Genomic DNA, 15,010 nt, shown 5'->3' with positions numbered 1-15,010 from the left:
TCGAGAGCTGTGTCTCCTCGAAGAATATCGCCGGAGAATTCGAACGAGAGTCAACATTCAGTATATTTCACAAAACAATACACTATATGTATCATTTATCATTAATTTTGTTTTGATAATTTACTTCGTAATCGATACACGTAACGTCATTCATCCAAATAATCAACTCTAAAACAAATCCCGTAAATTAGGATGTCTGCATTCCGGTCTGCATGGACAGGGGGGGCTCATTTCGTGCTATGAACCTGAGCCACCGCCGTCTGAGTTATGATGTACAAGAGCGAAGCTAGAACGTTAGTTAGCGAGGGGGGGGTGGGGTGAATACATTCAGCTCTCCCTAAATAACTTCTTTTGAAAATTAGAATTGCCTTCAAAACAAATCAGTCAGAAAAACTAAATGTATCAATATTTACAGCCCCCCCTCCACAAACACACACAATTAGCGTTGTAGCTTTCCCTGACGGCGCCATCTTTCTTAGCCGGAGTTCAGGTTTAAACTTTGATAATTTGATTGAATAAAAGACCAAACAGCTGACTTTAACAGTGACTTCATCGACCACTTCACTTTCACATACGCTATTTGCTAGGGTTTAGTCAAGCAAAATTATCAAGCCTCTTTTCAGTTTTGATTCGAGCGATTATTAAATTGCAGATGTCATGATGGACAGCGGCGCCAGCCGCAGGTTTTAGTCATGCTATTTGTAAAATCAGGGATGGATCCAAGAAGGTTATGCAGGGGGAGGGGTGAGCTATAGTTTGGAGTAGATTTCGCTGGCTACTTGCTTGTGCCGTAGCAGCTCAGACTTTTTTGTTAAATTGTGTTTCCTTTTTATATTATGACTTGGGATTTTTGGAGGTGTACTCCATTAAACACTGATGTCAATTGCTTTTTCTCAATTATTTGGTATATTAATATTTTGTCGGAAAATCACTCTGGGTAAGACACACCTCCCTCCAGCAACCTCATCCAGCCAGGACAGGAGGTATGCGAACCTCTTCTCTTAAATCCATCCCCGTGTAGTATATTTACGAACATTACTCTGTTCATTTCTTTAGAAATCTGTTTTCATGGTGGATGGAAAGTGAAAAATCAGCATAGAGCGACTGAGAAGGAACTCTGGCGACGCGACTGGCTTTAATATGAGAGTCCAGCCCCATCAAGAAAAAGAACGCGTTAGCTTCCACGGTACCCGACCTTTACGTAAGTGTCACACAAGTATAAAAATTCCTATGCAATTATTGCCAGCTATATACAGAGAATTAGATCGACGTCATTTTACAAAAAAAACGCCCCGATTTGCAAATGAGATTATTTCGTCACGATGGCTTCAGTTTCTCAATGATCGAGTTATCAGGCTTCGATTTCGTATAAAAGAAAATGTAACCCTTAACTGACTCCACGTGTTTTTCGTCCGATGGCAGAACGGAACTGTCGTTGAAATTGTACCATTTTCCTAGAAAGATGTTCGATAGAGTTATGGCCGGTTCAAACGTCGAACTTTACACGAACCGAAAGCATTTGAAACAAAAAGATAAAGAGAAAGTTCATCTCATTTTCTTTTGTCTTTAATGCGTTCGGTGCATGTAAAGTTCGACGTTTAAAACGGCCCTTAGAGACGAGGTGTTTATCTCGACAATTAAAATGCAAAAAATAACATTTAACAGTGTGAATATTCATTTATTTGAGCTGTTGGAACAGTCATTTACGTCAATCGAGAATCATTAGGTCAAATATAACAATCATTTGTATATTTCTTCGTAGTTGAAAACATAGAAGAAAAATACAGAAATGACTGTTATCTTTGATCTAATGATTCTCGATTGGCGTAAATGACTGTTCTAATTAATGGTATTCGCATTGTCAAATGTAGAATTTTAGCATTTGAATTTCTATCCGTGCAAGTCATTGTTTATGAACATGCAAAATTTCTATGTGAATGTTTCTTTCGTTGAAATGCTTGTTGCTTGATGAAATTGAAGGTAAGCTCGCACTGTTGAATGCGTACAAATGTAAAATAATTGAATATTTCCCCTTCTAATGACAAGAAAAAGAGTATTGACGGTGTGAAATTCAAATAGCGCCACCGAAACTTTCATGTCGGATACGCTATTGAGTAGAGATCAACACAGTCAACAGACAGTGAAACAGAAAGAGAATTTCAACTACTTTCACGACCAACTAACGAGTCGGCAGATACACTGTGGGGTAAATGAACCAATCATTTGGATTCCAATCCCCTAGATGTCTGATTACCAAGTCAATGTGAGGGTAGAACGCCATCTTGAAAGGTGGCAAAAAACTAATCTCAAAATGGTAAACAAGAAGAAAGTTTGAAAAACCAATCTTGTTAAACATTATTTAAATCAAACATAGACTATGAACTATGCAACTGTATATCAACTCAAAAAAAAGCAGATATTAGTCGTAAAAACATCAGTTTCGCCCCCTTTCAAGATGAAGATTTGCCTCTTAGCTATAGAATTTTGGCAGAGTGAGATATCTAGTAGACTGGGCTCTATGTCATTGAAATAAACAACCCAAGAAAGAAAAATTAAAACAAAAGCATACCATCGTGCCAAGCAATTGAAGTATAATGACCAGAATTCACGCTGTTCAACAACAAAAAAGTAAGAAAAAAACAGTTATGTGAATGGTTAGTTGTCTAAACTGAACGCAGTTTAGCGGACACCTTAAGTCACTGACCAGCAAAAACATGCCCAAGGCACAAAAATAATGTTTGTGAGTTTAACGTTAAAATACCTACTTCTATAACATTGCTTTTGTTTTGTTGATTGGCATTTTCCCGCTACTTACTGCTATATGTGCCCGCGGTCTTCATGGTCACCGAAATATGGCTACCGGTTTCCGCTAAACTGCATTCTAGCTATGCCTTCACTTCCGGCCGAACAATTTTCACCTACCCGCTGCCGTGATGAACTATAACAGCGGCAAGATTGTATGTACACGAACCGTGTCCTTTCTACATTCATAAAACAAGGAGAAAAAAATCACTGAAGATCAAAACATTCAAGCTTTCAAACATGTCTGTTATTCAATAAATAGAGATAATTTGTCATAAAGAAGCTTGATTTACTTAAAATCAATGCTTAAAACACTGTATCTGACGTAATCAGTCATACAGAGGTCTTAGTTTACTAAAAATCATGTATCTGACGTAATCAGTCATACAGAGGTCATAGTTTACTAAAAATCATGTATCTGACGTAATCAGTCATACAGAGGTCATAGTTTACTAAAAATCATGTATCTGACGTAATTAGTCATACAGAGGTCATAGTTTACTAAAACTCATGTATCTGACGTAATTAGTCATACAGAGGTCTTAGTTTACTAAAACTCATGTATCTGACGTAATTAGTCATACAGAGGTCTTAGTTTACTAAAAATCATGTATCAGACGTAATTAGTCATACAGAGGTCATAGTTTACTAAAAATCATGTATCTGACGTAATTAGTCATACAGAGGTCTTAGTTTACTAAAATCATGTATCTGACGTAATCAGTCATACAGAGGTCATAGTTTACTAAAATCATGTATCTGACGTAATTAGTCATACAGAGGTCATAGTTTACTAAAAATCATGTATCTGACGTAATCAGTCATACAGAGGTCATAGTTTACTAAAACTCATGTATCTGACGTAATTAGTCATACAGAGGTCTTAGTTTACTAAAAATCATGTATCTGACGTAATCAGTCATACAGAGGTCATAGTTTACTAAAACTCATGTATCTGACGTAATTAGTCATACAGAGGTCATAGTTTACTAAAAATCATGTATCTGACGTAATTAGTCATACAGAGGTCATAGTTTACTAAAAATCATGTATCTGACGTAATTATTCATACAGAGGTCTTAGTTTACTAAAACTCATGTATCTGACGTAATTAGTCATACAGAGGTCATAGTTTACTAAAACTCATGTATCTGACGTAATTATTCATACAGAGGTCTTAGTTTACTAAAACTCATGTATCTGACGCAATTAGTCATACAGAGGTCATAGTTTACTAAAAATCATGTATCTGACGTAATTAGTCATAAAGAGGTCATAGTTTACTAAAACTCATGTATCTGACGTAATTAGTCATACAGAGGTCTTAGTTTACTAAAAATCATGTATCTGACGTAATTAGTCATACAGAGGTCATAGTTTACTAAAAATCATGTATCTGACGTAATTAGTCATACAGAGGTCTTAGTTTACTAAAAATCATGTATCTGACGTAATCAGTCATACAGAGGTCATAGTTTACTAAAAATCATGTATCTGACGTAATTAGTCATACAGAGGTCATAGTTTACTAAAAATCATATATCTGACGTAATTAGTCATACAGAGGTCATAGTTTACTAAAAATCATGTATCTGACGTAATTAGTCATACAGAGGTCATAGTTTACTAAAAATCATGTATCTGACGTAATTATTCATACAGAGGTCTTAGTTTACTAAAACTCATGTATCTGACGTAATTAGTCATACAGAGGTCATAGTTTACTAAAACTCATGTATCTGACGTAATTATTCATACAGAGGTCTTAGTTTACTAAAACTCATGTATCTGACGCAATTAGTCATACAGAGGTCATAGTTTACTAAAAATCATGTATCTGACGTAATTAGTCATAAAGAGGTCATAGTTTACTAAAACTCATGTATCTGACGTAATTAGTCATACAGAGGTCTTAGTTTACTAAAAATCATGTATCTGACGTAATTAGTCATACAGAGGTCTTAGTTTACTAAAATCATGTATCTGACGTAATCAGTCATACAGAGGTCATAGTTTACTAAAAATCATGTATCTGACGTAATTAGTCATACAGAGGTCATAGTTTACTAAAAATCATGTATCTGACGTAATTAGTCATACAGAGGTCATAGTTTACTAAAATCATGTATCTGACGTAATTAGTCATACAGAGGTCTTAGTTTACTAAAATCATGTATCTGACGTAATCAGTCATACAGAGGTCATAGTTTACTAAAATCATGTATCTGACGTAATTAGTCATACAGAGGTCATAGTTTACTAAAATCATGTATCTGACGTAATTAGTCATACAGAGGTCATAGTTTACTAAAATCATGTATCTGACGTAATTAGTCATACAGAGGTCTTAGTTTACTAAAACTCATGTATCTGACGTAATTAGTCATACAGAGGTCTTAGTTTACTAAAACTCATGTATCTGACGTAATTAGTCTACAGAGGTCTTAGTTTACTAAAACTCATGTATCTGACGTAATTAGTCATACAGAGGTCTTAGTTTACTAAAACTCATGTATCTGACGTAATTAGTCATACAGAGGTCTTAGTTTACTAAAACTCATGTATCTGACGTAATTAGTCATACAGAGGTCTTAGTTTACTAAAATCATGTATCTGACGTAATTAGTCATACAGAGGTCTTGGTTTACTTAAAACAGTGCATCTGACATAATCAGTCATACAGAGGTCTTGATTTACAAGGCATGACGTAATCAATCATACAGAGGTGTTGGTTTACTTACAACACTGGGTATGACGTAATCATTCATATCAAGGTCTTGCAAAGGAAATTCCACAGTCGTGTCGATTTTACTTCGATGAAATGAAACGAATTTAAATCGTTTAAGATGAAGGCATAGAACCTACACAATGTAAAACACGATATCAAAATTTGTGGAAAAGTTAATGGAAATATAAGTAGAAAAGCGTTGAATGTTTAAAGTGGCCCGAAACTTGCCATGCGAGAAACGGATTCGTGATAAAATGATATTAAATCAAATTACAAAATAAACATAATGAAACGCGTGCGGTGATTGGTCTAGAGCCGTTTTTGCATCAGCCTGTGCAAAATACATGTGAGCTTAACCAATCAAATCAATCTAAACAATCAATCATTCAAAGAAAATTTGCAAATCGATCATGATTACATTTTAGAGGAAAAATTAAAATGTTTGTCTTTTTCGCATTATTGTTATTTTATAAAAGAAATAAAAGATGTTTTTCGTATTTGCATTGGCTTATGCAAACCTCGGAGACGCCTGTGAACCCTCTCGAGCATGTGCAACCCTCGACCTTCGGTCTTGGGCTTGCACTGATCTGCTCTCGAGTTCTCCTAAAGGTCTCCTCGGTTTGCATAAGCTCGCGCAAACACTGTAAACATGTTTTATTTCTTAACTGATAAAACTTTCAAGTCAAACTTTATAAACAAGAAACACAATACAAACATTTGGTAATCTTAGTATCGTCAACTTCTTGGACGACGACTGTCTCTTTTTACAACGTGGACAGTAATATTGCTCGCTATCTTGTAGCTCTTCTACTTTAGTGAAACTATCAAGACAATCTAACAACACCAAAATACAAAATTATTAAAGTACAAAGAGGAAATCAAAGTGGAAAATTTGGTTTATCGTATGGCTTAAGTTGACTACCACAGATCTATGGAAACCTCCCACGAAAAATGAAACAAGTTTTTTCTACTTTCAATGTACCAGATCACACGGATGTACCCTTTCAATGTACCAGATCACACGGATGTACGACAACAGGGATTCAAGGATAGTACAACTCATTTTGAATAGTTCTAAAGAATCTATCCCGTCCTCGGCCGACAAAAGGATTATGTTTTTAATTTATCCCTGTTTTGAGCGTCATCTCCCCTTTTGGAGATGACGTACACTGTTTCTTGGCATTATAAATATCGGTAGATTGTAAATTTTCATTTAGCAGACGTTGACACCTGAGGATTAGTCTGCCGAAATGCATCGTGTCATTTAATTTAGAACTATTGGGTTAGTGCTTTTTACTTAAAACAGTTCTTTTAAGAACTATCAACTTATTATATTACTTTTACCATTCACTATGGTATTTGCTATCTTTAGAACTATTTTCAGATTTGTCACCACGACAAAGTCTCTATTTTATCATTTTGAATAGAAAACTGACTTAAATAAATTTATCAAACTATTGCCATATAAACTTCACACTTGGACTGTAATTCAATCTAGTGTAAAGTTGCTTGGCGGTAGGAAACGGGTTACGCTGTAAAGATTTGATAATTTGTTTAAAATACATCTTCACCTTGACGGTATTTCCCTCGTATCATCTTTTCAAATAAAATAAATGTGCTCACCTTTAAGATGACAAACAGGTCCGTCAAAAACTCTCGTCCTTCGTGATTGATATTCCTCGGGAATGTCGAGTGAAAGGTCTGTAAAGTTGAAAGGAATTTTTACTAAGAATGTACTTTACTTAAGTAAATGGTTTGAACACGGGAGTATCGTTACATGTTTGTGGATGTGGATCGTCCAGGTTGGTATAGTCCTGAGAAGGACTGTTTTTGTTGTTGTTGACTGACGTTTCGAAAGTTGGTATACCAACTTGGAACAAACCCCCCTGAACAGATCACAGCAATACCGCACCTTACAAACGACCTATTCACAACACAAACAAACGATCAACTAAAAACATTACACTTCACACTAATCCACAATGACAATACACAATTGACACCCGCACATTTCCTGTACACACAATACAATGAAGATGACTACCACTAAGGTTGTCGAATCGTCAGTCAACAACAACAAAAACAGTCCTTCTCAGGACTATACCAACCTGGACGATCTACATCTACAAACATGTAATGTACTTTGTTATAGACATCAATATCACTGAATGTACTTTGTTATAGACATCAATATCATTGAATGTACTTTGTTATAGACATCAATATCATTGAATGTACTTTGTTATCGACATCAATATCATTGAACATCTATTTGACCTATTAGTTGACAACAGTCTTCTGTACTGAAGAAAAATGCTGTATAAATGTTGGCAATATACATATTTACTACAAGATCCTAGTGTCGGTACATGGAACGCATACAACTAAGAGGTAAATTTGGAAACTACTACTACAAAAAACGTGCAATCACATTTTTTCACCACCCCATATAGATCCTTCTATAAACTTTGTAACTTTCCCAAACTATTTAATAAATAGAACTCCAAGTAATTTTGAAAGTAAATCTCTGAAGCAAACACCTCCCATGCTTTGTGCGACGTTTTCTGGCTTCTTGCGTAATATACATCCAGGTACTTATATATAAATATATCAGTCATCAACATGAGAGGAAAATTGACGTACCTAAAAAGGGGTCGTGTTTTCTAGATTCGTTTCCACATCTTGAACAAATGACCTAAGACAAACACGATGAATGCAAAAGCTCGTGAAAATCAAATTTAACGAGAAAAAGATTGGCGTGGTCTTTTAATAGTAAGAGGCCCCAGATGATTGAAAAACTAGTTCGAAAAATTTTTTATTTTTCGGGCAGATTTTCTAACAATCCCCTAGATTGTCCATTAACTATGGTGTTTTTGCCTAAACTCACCTGACTCTCTAACAATCCTCCAAATATCACAGTAACTATGGTGTTTTTGCCTAAACTCACCTGACTTTCTAAAAATCCTCCAAATATCACAGTAAATAAGGTGTTTTTGCCTAAACTCACCTGACTTTCTAAAAATCTTCCAAATATCCCAGTAACTATGGTGTTTTTGCCTAAACTCACCTGACTCTCTAACAATCCTCCAAATATTCCAGTAACTATGGTGTTTTTGCCATTACACGCCATCTTGGTGAGCAACAGCTCGTTGTGAACCCTGTCCAGAAGATAATGCATAAATTCGTGGGCGTCTTGCTGTTGGTAACCTCTGCGGAATAGAAGATGCGTATTACATGGATGGATTTTCATATAATTTCCAGGGATGGTAGTAAATTTGAGGGGAGTGAGCTGGTAAGGAAGTGACGTGTCAGAAAAAGTAAGTGCCTAGTTAGTTTTATGGGGGTTGGGGTCAAGCAGTACAGCCACCGAAGGTAGGATCAAACAGTTGAAACAATGCCCAGAAAACTCAGTTCAACTGTACGAGTGATTTGTTTTGCTGAAAATTACTGGGAGTTAAAATGTTTCTTAGAAGTGTGAACCATTCGTTTAGGGGGGTGAAATCTTATGTTTGGGGGGGGGTGAAACCACCCTGCATCCCCTCCAGAAAATCAATGGCGAATTATAATTGATGAACAATGACGTAGATGAATAAGCGAGTCGCGGAAGATGACTGGGCTGAGGTATATGATTGCAGCATATCATAATCGTGATTAATTGAACTGCAAAGAAGACGTTTTTAAGATGAATGATTTAAAATCATTCCAGATCTATTGAAGCACGCAACACTAAATAAAGATCTTTCAAAACAACTTTTTCAACAAAATTTTGCCATGTCTTCTATAAGCATCTAGAAGTCGCTCTTTACACCCGGGCAATAATACAACTGAGGGACCGGGGGGTGGCAGTGGACAGCAAAATTTAGTTTTCTATTTTTAACGCGTAAAAAGACATCCATCAAAAGATGAAAACAACATCGTTCAACAAATTATCCACACAACCCAAATTAATCCACGCAATCCAAGTTGATCCCACCGCATCCCCTCCTTATATGAACATCTCATTGACTTTGATGACGTACCTAAATCTTGGAACAACTCTCCAGACAACGGAGAATAAGGTTTCTGGCGATATCGGGCCACTTTGACCTTGCCATAAGGCACATAAAATTTTTCGAAGTTCCTCCACTAGCGATCTATAAAAAATAATTTTAGCCGTTACGTAATGTATTGGTGTCTATCCTGGTTTATGATTGGTCGTTACGTAATGTATTGGTGTCTAACCTGGTTTATTATTGGTCATTACGTAATGTATTGCTGTCTATTCTGGTTTATGATTGGTCGTTACGTAATGTATTGGTGTCTATCCTGGTTTATGATTGGTCGTTACGTAATGTATTGGTGTCTATCCTGGTTTATGATTGCTTTGAAATATAACGAGCTACAATACTATAGAAATTATAAGTTTGAAGAGCGAATAATTTGGCTTCGTTGCTCTTGTCTGATTGAGGCATCGGGAAACCTTTTCATATTCGGCTGGGAACTTAATGACATATCTCTTATGAAGTAGAGTCGCATAAACGACAGTTATTGAAATTTTACGTTGAATAAAAACAATAAAAACGCATGCGCTGATCGGTCTCTACATGAGTTTGCATTTAGCCTGCGCAAACCAATCTGAGCTAAATCAACTAAATCGATCAAAATGATATGTTAGAGAGAAAATTAAAGCACTAGTAATAATTTTATCAGTTTCACATTATTATTATTTACTAAAAGAAAGAAATGAAAGATGTTTTTGGTGCTTGCACTGACTTACAAAAACCTTTGAAATGTTCGTAAGAATTCTCGAGCAGTGATATGCTCGAGAGAGCCCTCCGAAAGATCTCCTCGATTAGCATAAGCCTGAGCAAACACAGTAAACAATGGTCAACTCGTGTTTGTATCAGTGAAAAGGTTCAAGACCCTAGATCTAATGAATTAAATCATCTAAAGGCAAAACAACAGTCAAACCATTATAATCACAATAATGAAATCCACTTACACGTCATCTACACTTTTCATCCTAAAACTTCGCGTGTAATATCGCTGCTTGGCGCATGCGTCTTCACTGCGCAGGTCAATCGCAGGAAGTTCTTTGAAATAGCACGTGAACGGCTGAATGTTGCTAAAAAATTGATGTTTATGTAATGAAGAGTGCATAAAACGAAGAGTTGGTTTTGAATATTGGGATCAATATGAGATAATATTGCTATAGTATTACTGGTGGTACAATTATAGCTACAGTATGGCACAACCACTGCTACAGTATGGCACCATCACTGCTACAGTATGGCACCATCACTGCTACAGTATGGCACCACCACTGCTACAGTATGGCACCACCACTGCTACAGTATAGCACCACCACTGCTACTGTATGGCATCATCACTTCTACAGTATGGCATCACCACTGCTACAGTATGGCACCATCACTGCTACAGTATGGCACCATCACTGCTACAGTATGGCACCACCACTGCTACAGTTTGGCACTACCACTGCTACAGTGTGGCATCACCACAGCTACAGTATGGCACCACCACTGCTACAGTGTGGCATCACCATAGCTACAGTATGGCACCACCACTGCTACAGTGTGGCATCACCATAGCTACAGTGTGGCACCACCACTGCTACAGTGTGGCATCACCATAGCTACAGTATGGCACCACCACTGCTACAGTGTGGCATCACCACAGCTACAGTATGGCACCACCACTGCTGTGTGGCATCACCACAGCTACAGTGTGGCACCACCACTGCTACAGTGTGGCATCACCATAGCTACAGTATGGCACCACCACTGCTACAGTGTGGCATCACCACAGCTACAGTATGGCACCACCACTGCTACAGTATGGCACCACTACTGCTACAGTGTGGCATCACTACTGCTACAGTATGGCACCACTACTGCTACAGTATGGCACCACCACTGCTACAGTATGGCACCACTACTGCTACAGTATGGCATCACCACTGCTACAGTATGGCACCACTACTGCTACAGTATGGCACCACTACTGCTACAGTATGGCACCACTACTGCTACAGTATGGCACCATCACTGCTACAGTATGGCACCATCACAGCTACAGTGTGGCATCACCACAGCTACAGTATGGCACCACCACAGCTACAGTGTGGCACCACCACTGCTACAGTGTGACATCACCACAGCTACAGTATGGCACCACCACAGCTACAGTATGGCACCACCACAGCTACAGTATGGCACCACCACTGCTACAGTGTGACATCACCACTGCTAGACTATGGCACCATCAACGCTACATTTTTACATTTCTTTAACCACAGCAAAATATTCCAACTCACCTTAGTGACTGAAGAACAGCATTCATAAAGCAAGTGTTACCCAAATTCCTTAACCCAGCTAAATAATGTTGCTTTTCACCACGTTTTAGGTTTTCTTGCTAAATGCAACATGGAAAACATACGTAAGGACAGCACATCATAAAATAACTAAGAGATGAATTAGAAAAGTTCATTTACTTACGTCATCGAATTTTGACAGTTTGCTAGCAGTATGGCTGACATCGTCACCTAAACCTCTTTTCTTGCCAGGACTGTAGGAAAAAAAAATTACATGAAGTTTTCCACACATTTAAATGTTCACCATTATGATTTGAGTACATACCTCCTTATAGACTTCCTACCCAATATATCACGAAATTGTTGTATTTTTCCTGTTTTAGTGTCGTTGATAACAAACTCGTCACATTTGTAGCTGAAATGGAAATTATGCTACGAATCCAGTGTTTGGTACAGATTCATTGACAAGGTAAAATGTCCCTTGTAAAATATATAAAATGAAACATACATTTTGAAATGAATTTGACTAGTATTGCATCACAGTATAAAGAATAAACAGAAGGTCCACTTTATTGTGCAACTCTATGCTGTGCTTTTATCTAGCTTACTCATTTATGACGTGAATGGATTGAACCAAGGAATATCATTGCAAGCTTTTTGATGTAGATCATCCAGGTTTGTAGAACCCCTGAGAAGATTGTCAGTGTTGATGTTCACAGAAGTTTTGATAACCTTAGAAGTGACTCTGAAGATGACTACCACTAAGGTTGTCAAAATGTTAGTCAACATCAACAGTCCTTCTCAGGACTCAACTAGCCTCCGCATGATCTACATCTATAAGCAAGTTAATGGTTAATGATTAGCCATCTTAGTGTTCCTATTGGTCAAAAATGGTAATGGTTAGCCATCTTAGTGTTTCTATTGGTCAAAAATGGTTATGGTTGGCCATCTTAGTGTTCCTATTGGTAAAAATGGTTTATGGTTAGCCATCTTCGTGTTCCTATTGGTCGAAAATGGCTTATGGTTAGCCATCTCACTGTTCCTATTGGTCAAAAAATTGGCTTGCTGTAATTATACCAATTGCATGCATATTAAGAAATGCACCAAATAAGAAAATTCCATTGAGTGTAGGACTACTGTTTGTTCACTATACTGTAATAACATGAAACAAATAATGGTATCTTGCTTTACTAAACAAGTTTTTCTCGGTGAACTCATTCTCTGTTTTATAAAAAATGTCTGTGGTTAAAAGACTTCAGCTTACCAAAAAACAGCAAAGTTCTTATCCATACAAACACAATGACTTGGATTACATTCATAATGTGCTTTTGCATGAGCTTTAACGTATCTAAAATTGTCAACAAGAATTTGTATTAAGAGTGAATTACATGGAATAGCTGATCTTCCTGCCAGTAGGCTGCATGGTTGAGTAACCAGTTTACCCATGGTTCAGTAACCAGTTTACCCTTGGTTGAGTAACCAGTTTACCCTTGGTTGAGTAACCAGTTTACCCTTGTTGAGTAACCAGTTTACCCTTGGTTGAGTAACCAGTTTACCCTTGGTTGAAAACCAGTTTACCCTTAGTTGAGTAACCAGTTTACCCTTGGTTGAGTAAACCAGATTATTTAAACAGCATTGTTTAGGCAGGCCAAACCAGGCAGAGATTTCTCCAATGACTTATTCCTGGCTATAATGTCACGCTACCAAAAAAATCACTAACTTAATTTTCAAGTCAGGGGGGTGCTTCATGCGAGTTCGAAAAACAGCAACATACCCTCAGAAGTACTCCCCCGTGAAAAAACGTATATTTGAGGCGATACATTTAAAAATTTTGTGTTTTTCTACAGCTTTGAATAATGAAATTTCAATTCAAATTTTATAACATTTGAAAATATATCACCTCAAACTTAAAGCCGCTCACAAGTACGTGTATGTCAAAGAAATATCAACTAAAATAATCCTAATGTTTCGTCAGACTACCTTCCGCAATTAATGACGCCACACTTCAAACAAACCCAAGGACTATTGACTGTCTTGCACACTACAACAAAAGAATACAAGACACAGAATGAACACTGTGCTCTGTGACTGTCACATTAGAGTTGTGGAAAACACGCTATTTAATCGAGCGCATTGTGTCAAAACAAAAATACCCGAACAACACCATGACTGTAAATTGCGTTGCAGGTTTTCCATAATGGCCACATCAATTTTCACCGCTTTCTCCAAATGAGGACACTCCATTTCTACAAAAGCTCGTCGAATAGCACAAAAATACGACGATATATCGACTTGTTTCGTTAGAATTTTAGTGTATACACAAACTTTCTTGGGCAGCCCAGAAAATATGTATCGACAGGACATCAGCCATTCAAGCCAGCTCTATCAACCAATCAGATTGTGGAAATTATAAATTTTCCGGTTTCCCGCTTACGAAGACAATACAAACCCGATAAAAGTTCGTTAAATTTATCAAAAAATCCCACAACTTATCATAACATATTTGATTTGACTTAATAGATTCATTTATTTTCGAAGGGCAAAACCCTTGTTTTGTTTTTAGAAAAGTCACCGCGTATTTACATAGTTATTCTGTTTCATCCGAAATAAACGTACATTTTTGTCAGTTACAATTTGGAACGGGGGGGTGGGGGGGGAGTACAATCAATTGAGATGAAAGACTTTATCACGAAATAAAATTCGGTAAGTTCAATGCGTTTTGTTCACATAAAGACAATGTAGTGTTGGCTATTTTTGTTTTTTTCAAAAGATATTCAGATGGAGCAAGAATACCTCCTTGAACTTACTTACAAAGGTGTTTTTGTGTTAGCTATATTACATGTAGCTGCACTAGTATCCTTAATACCATGGTTGACAACAGAGATTTTTACATTTAAAAGCAAAGGCTAATACCATTATAGGATGTGACAACAATCATTCCTTAACTTATATTCTAGGTATACTGGCTTTTTTGTCTTTTCAGAGGGAGGAAAGGCGACAAGAGAAGTTCTCCAAACTTCATTGAACATTCGAATGTATATTGGTAGACAAAATTCATGTCAACCATGTCTACTTGATGTAAGATTAATTAATAACACTTAATATGCAACCAAACCTTGAAAGCGTAGTTGAATTCAATGATAATAATATATGCTTAAATATTCAAA

General features: G+C 36.9%; 1 protein-coding gene and 1 long non-coding RNA gene across 2 annotated transcripts; one reads left to right on the top strand and one right to left on the bottom strand.

The window, feature by feature from the left end:
- Window positions 1-38: 38 nt before the first annotated feature.
- LOC124452364 (ubiquitin carboxyl-terminal hydrolase 3-like) lies at window positions 39-14,206 on the bottom strand. Its single transcript, XM_047002903.1, has 16 exons — window positions 13,997-14,206; window positions 13,824-13,884; window positions 13,108-13,191; window positions 12,169-12,258; window positions 12,028-12,097; window positions 11,847-11,944; window positions 10,512-10,634; window positions 9,550-9,663; window positions 8,598-8,739; window positions 8,174-8,225; window positions 7,154-7,231; window positions 6,246-6,364; window positions 5,544-5,663; window positions 2,923-2,981; window positions 2,570-2,610; window positions 39-1,454 (listed from the first exon to the last, which is right to left on the bottom strand). Exons 1-16 carry the CDS (start codon window positions 14,085-14,087, stop codon window positions 1,318-1,320), a joined length of 1,479 nt encoding a protein of 492 aa, XP_046858859.1. The 5' UTR covers window positions 14,088-14,206; the 3' UTR covers window positions 39-1,317.
- Window positions 14,207-14,450: 244 nt separating this feature from the next.
- On the top strand, window positions 14,451-14,957 carry LOC124450560. The gene is made up of 3 exons (XR_006950092.1): window positions 14,451-14,546; window positions 14,614-14,696; window positions 14,801-14,957. It is a non-coding gene; the product is annotated as an uncharacterized LOC124450560 (long non-coding RNA).
- The last annotated feature ends 53 nt before the right edge of the window (window positions 14,958-15,010 follow it).

The sequence above is a fragment of the Xenia sp. Carnegie-2017 genome, unplaced genomic scaffold (assembly GCF_021976095.1).
Source record: "Xenia sp. Carnegie-2017 unplaced genomic scaffold, XeniaSp_v1 HiC_scaffold_13, whole genome shotgun sequence".
NCBI lineage: Eukaryota > Metazoa > Cnidaria > Anthozoa > Malacalcyonacea > Xeniidae > Xenia > Xenia sp. Carnegie-2017.
Note: the sequence above shows the minus strand (reverse complement) of the source record. Positions and strands in the feature narration are given on the sequence as shown.

Excerpts from the sequence above, each read along its gene's own strand:
- LOC124452364 (XM_047002903.1), bottom strand. The coding sequence starts at position 14,087 with ATGGAGTGTCCTCATTTGGAGAAAGCGGTGAAAATTGATGTGGCCATT. Across the intron at positions 13,192-13,823 it reads GGCGTCATTAATTGCGGAAG|ATACGTTAAAGCTCATGCAA; the intron begins GTAGTCTGACGA and ends TGACAATTTTAG. Across the intron at positions 8,740-9,549 it reads AGAGTTGTTCCAAGATTTAG|AGGTTACCAACAGCAAGACG; the intron begins GTACGTCATCAA and ends TCTATTCCGCAG.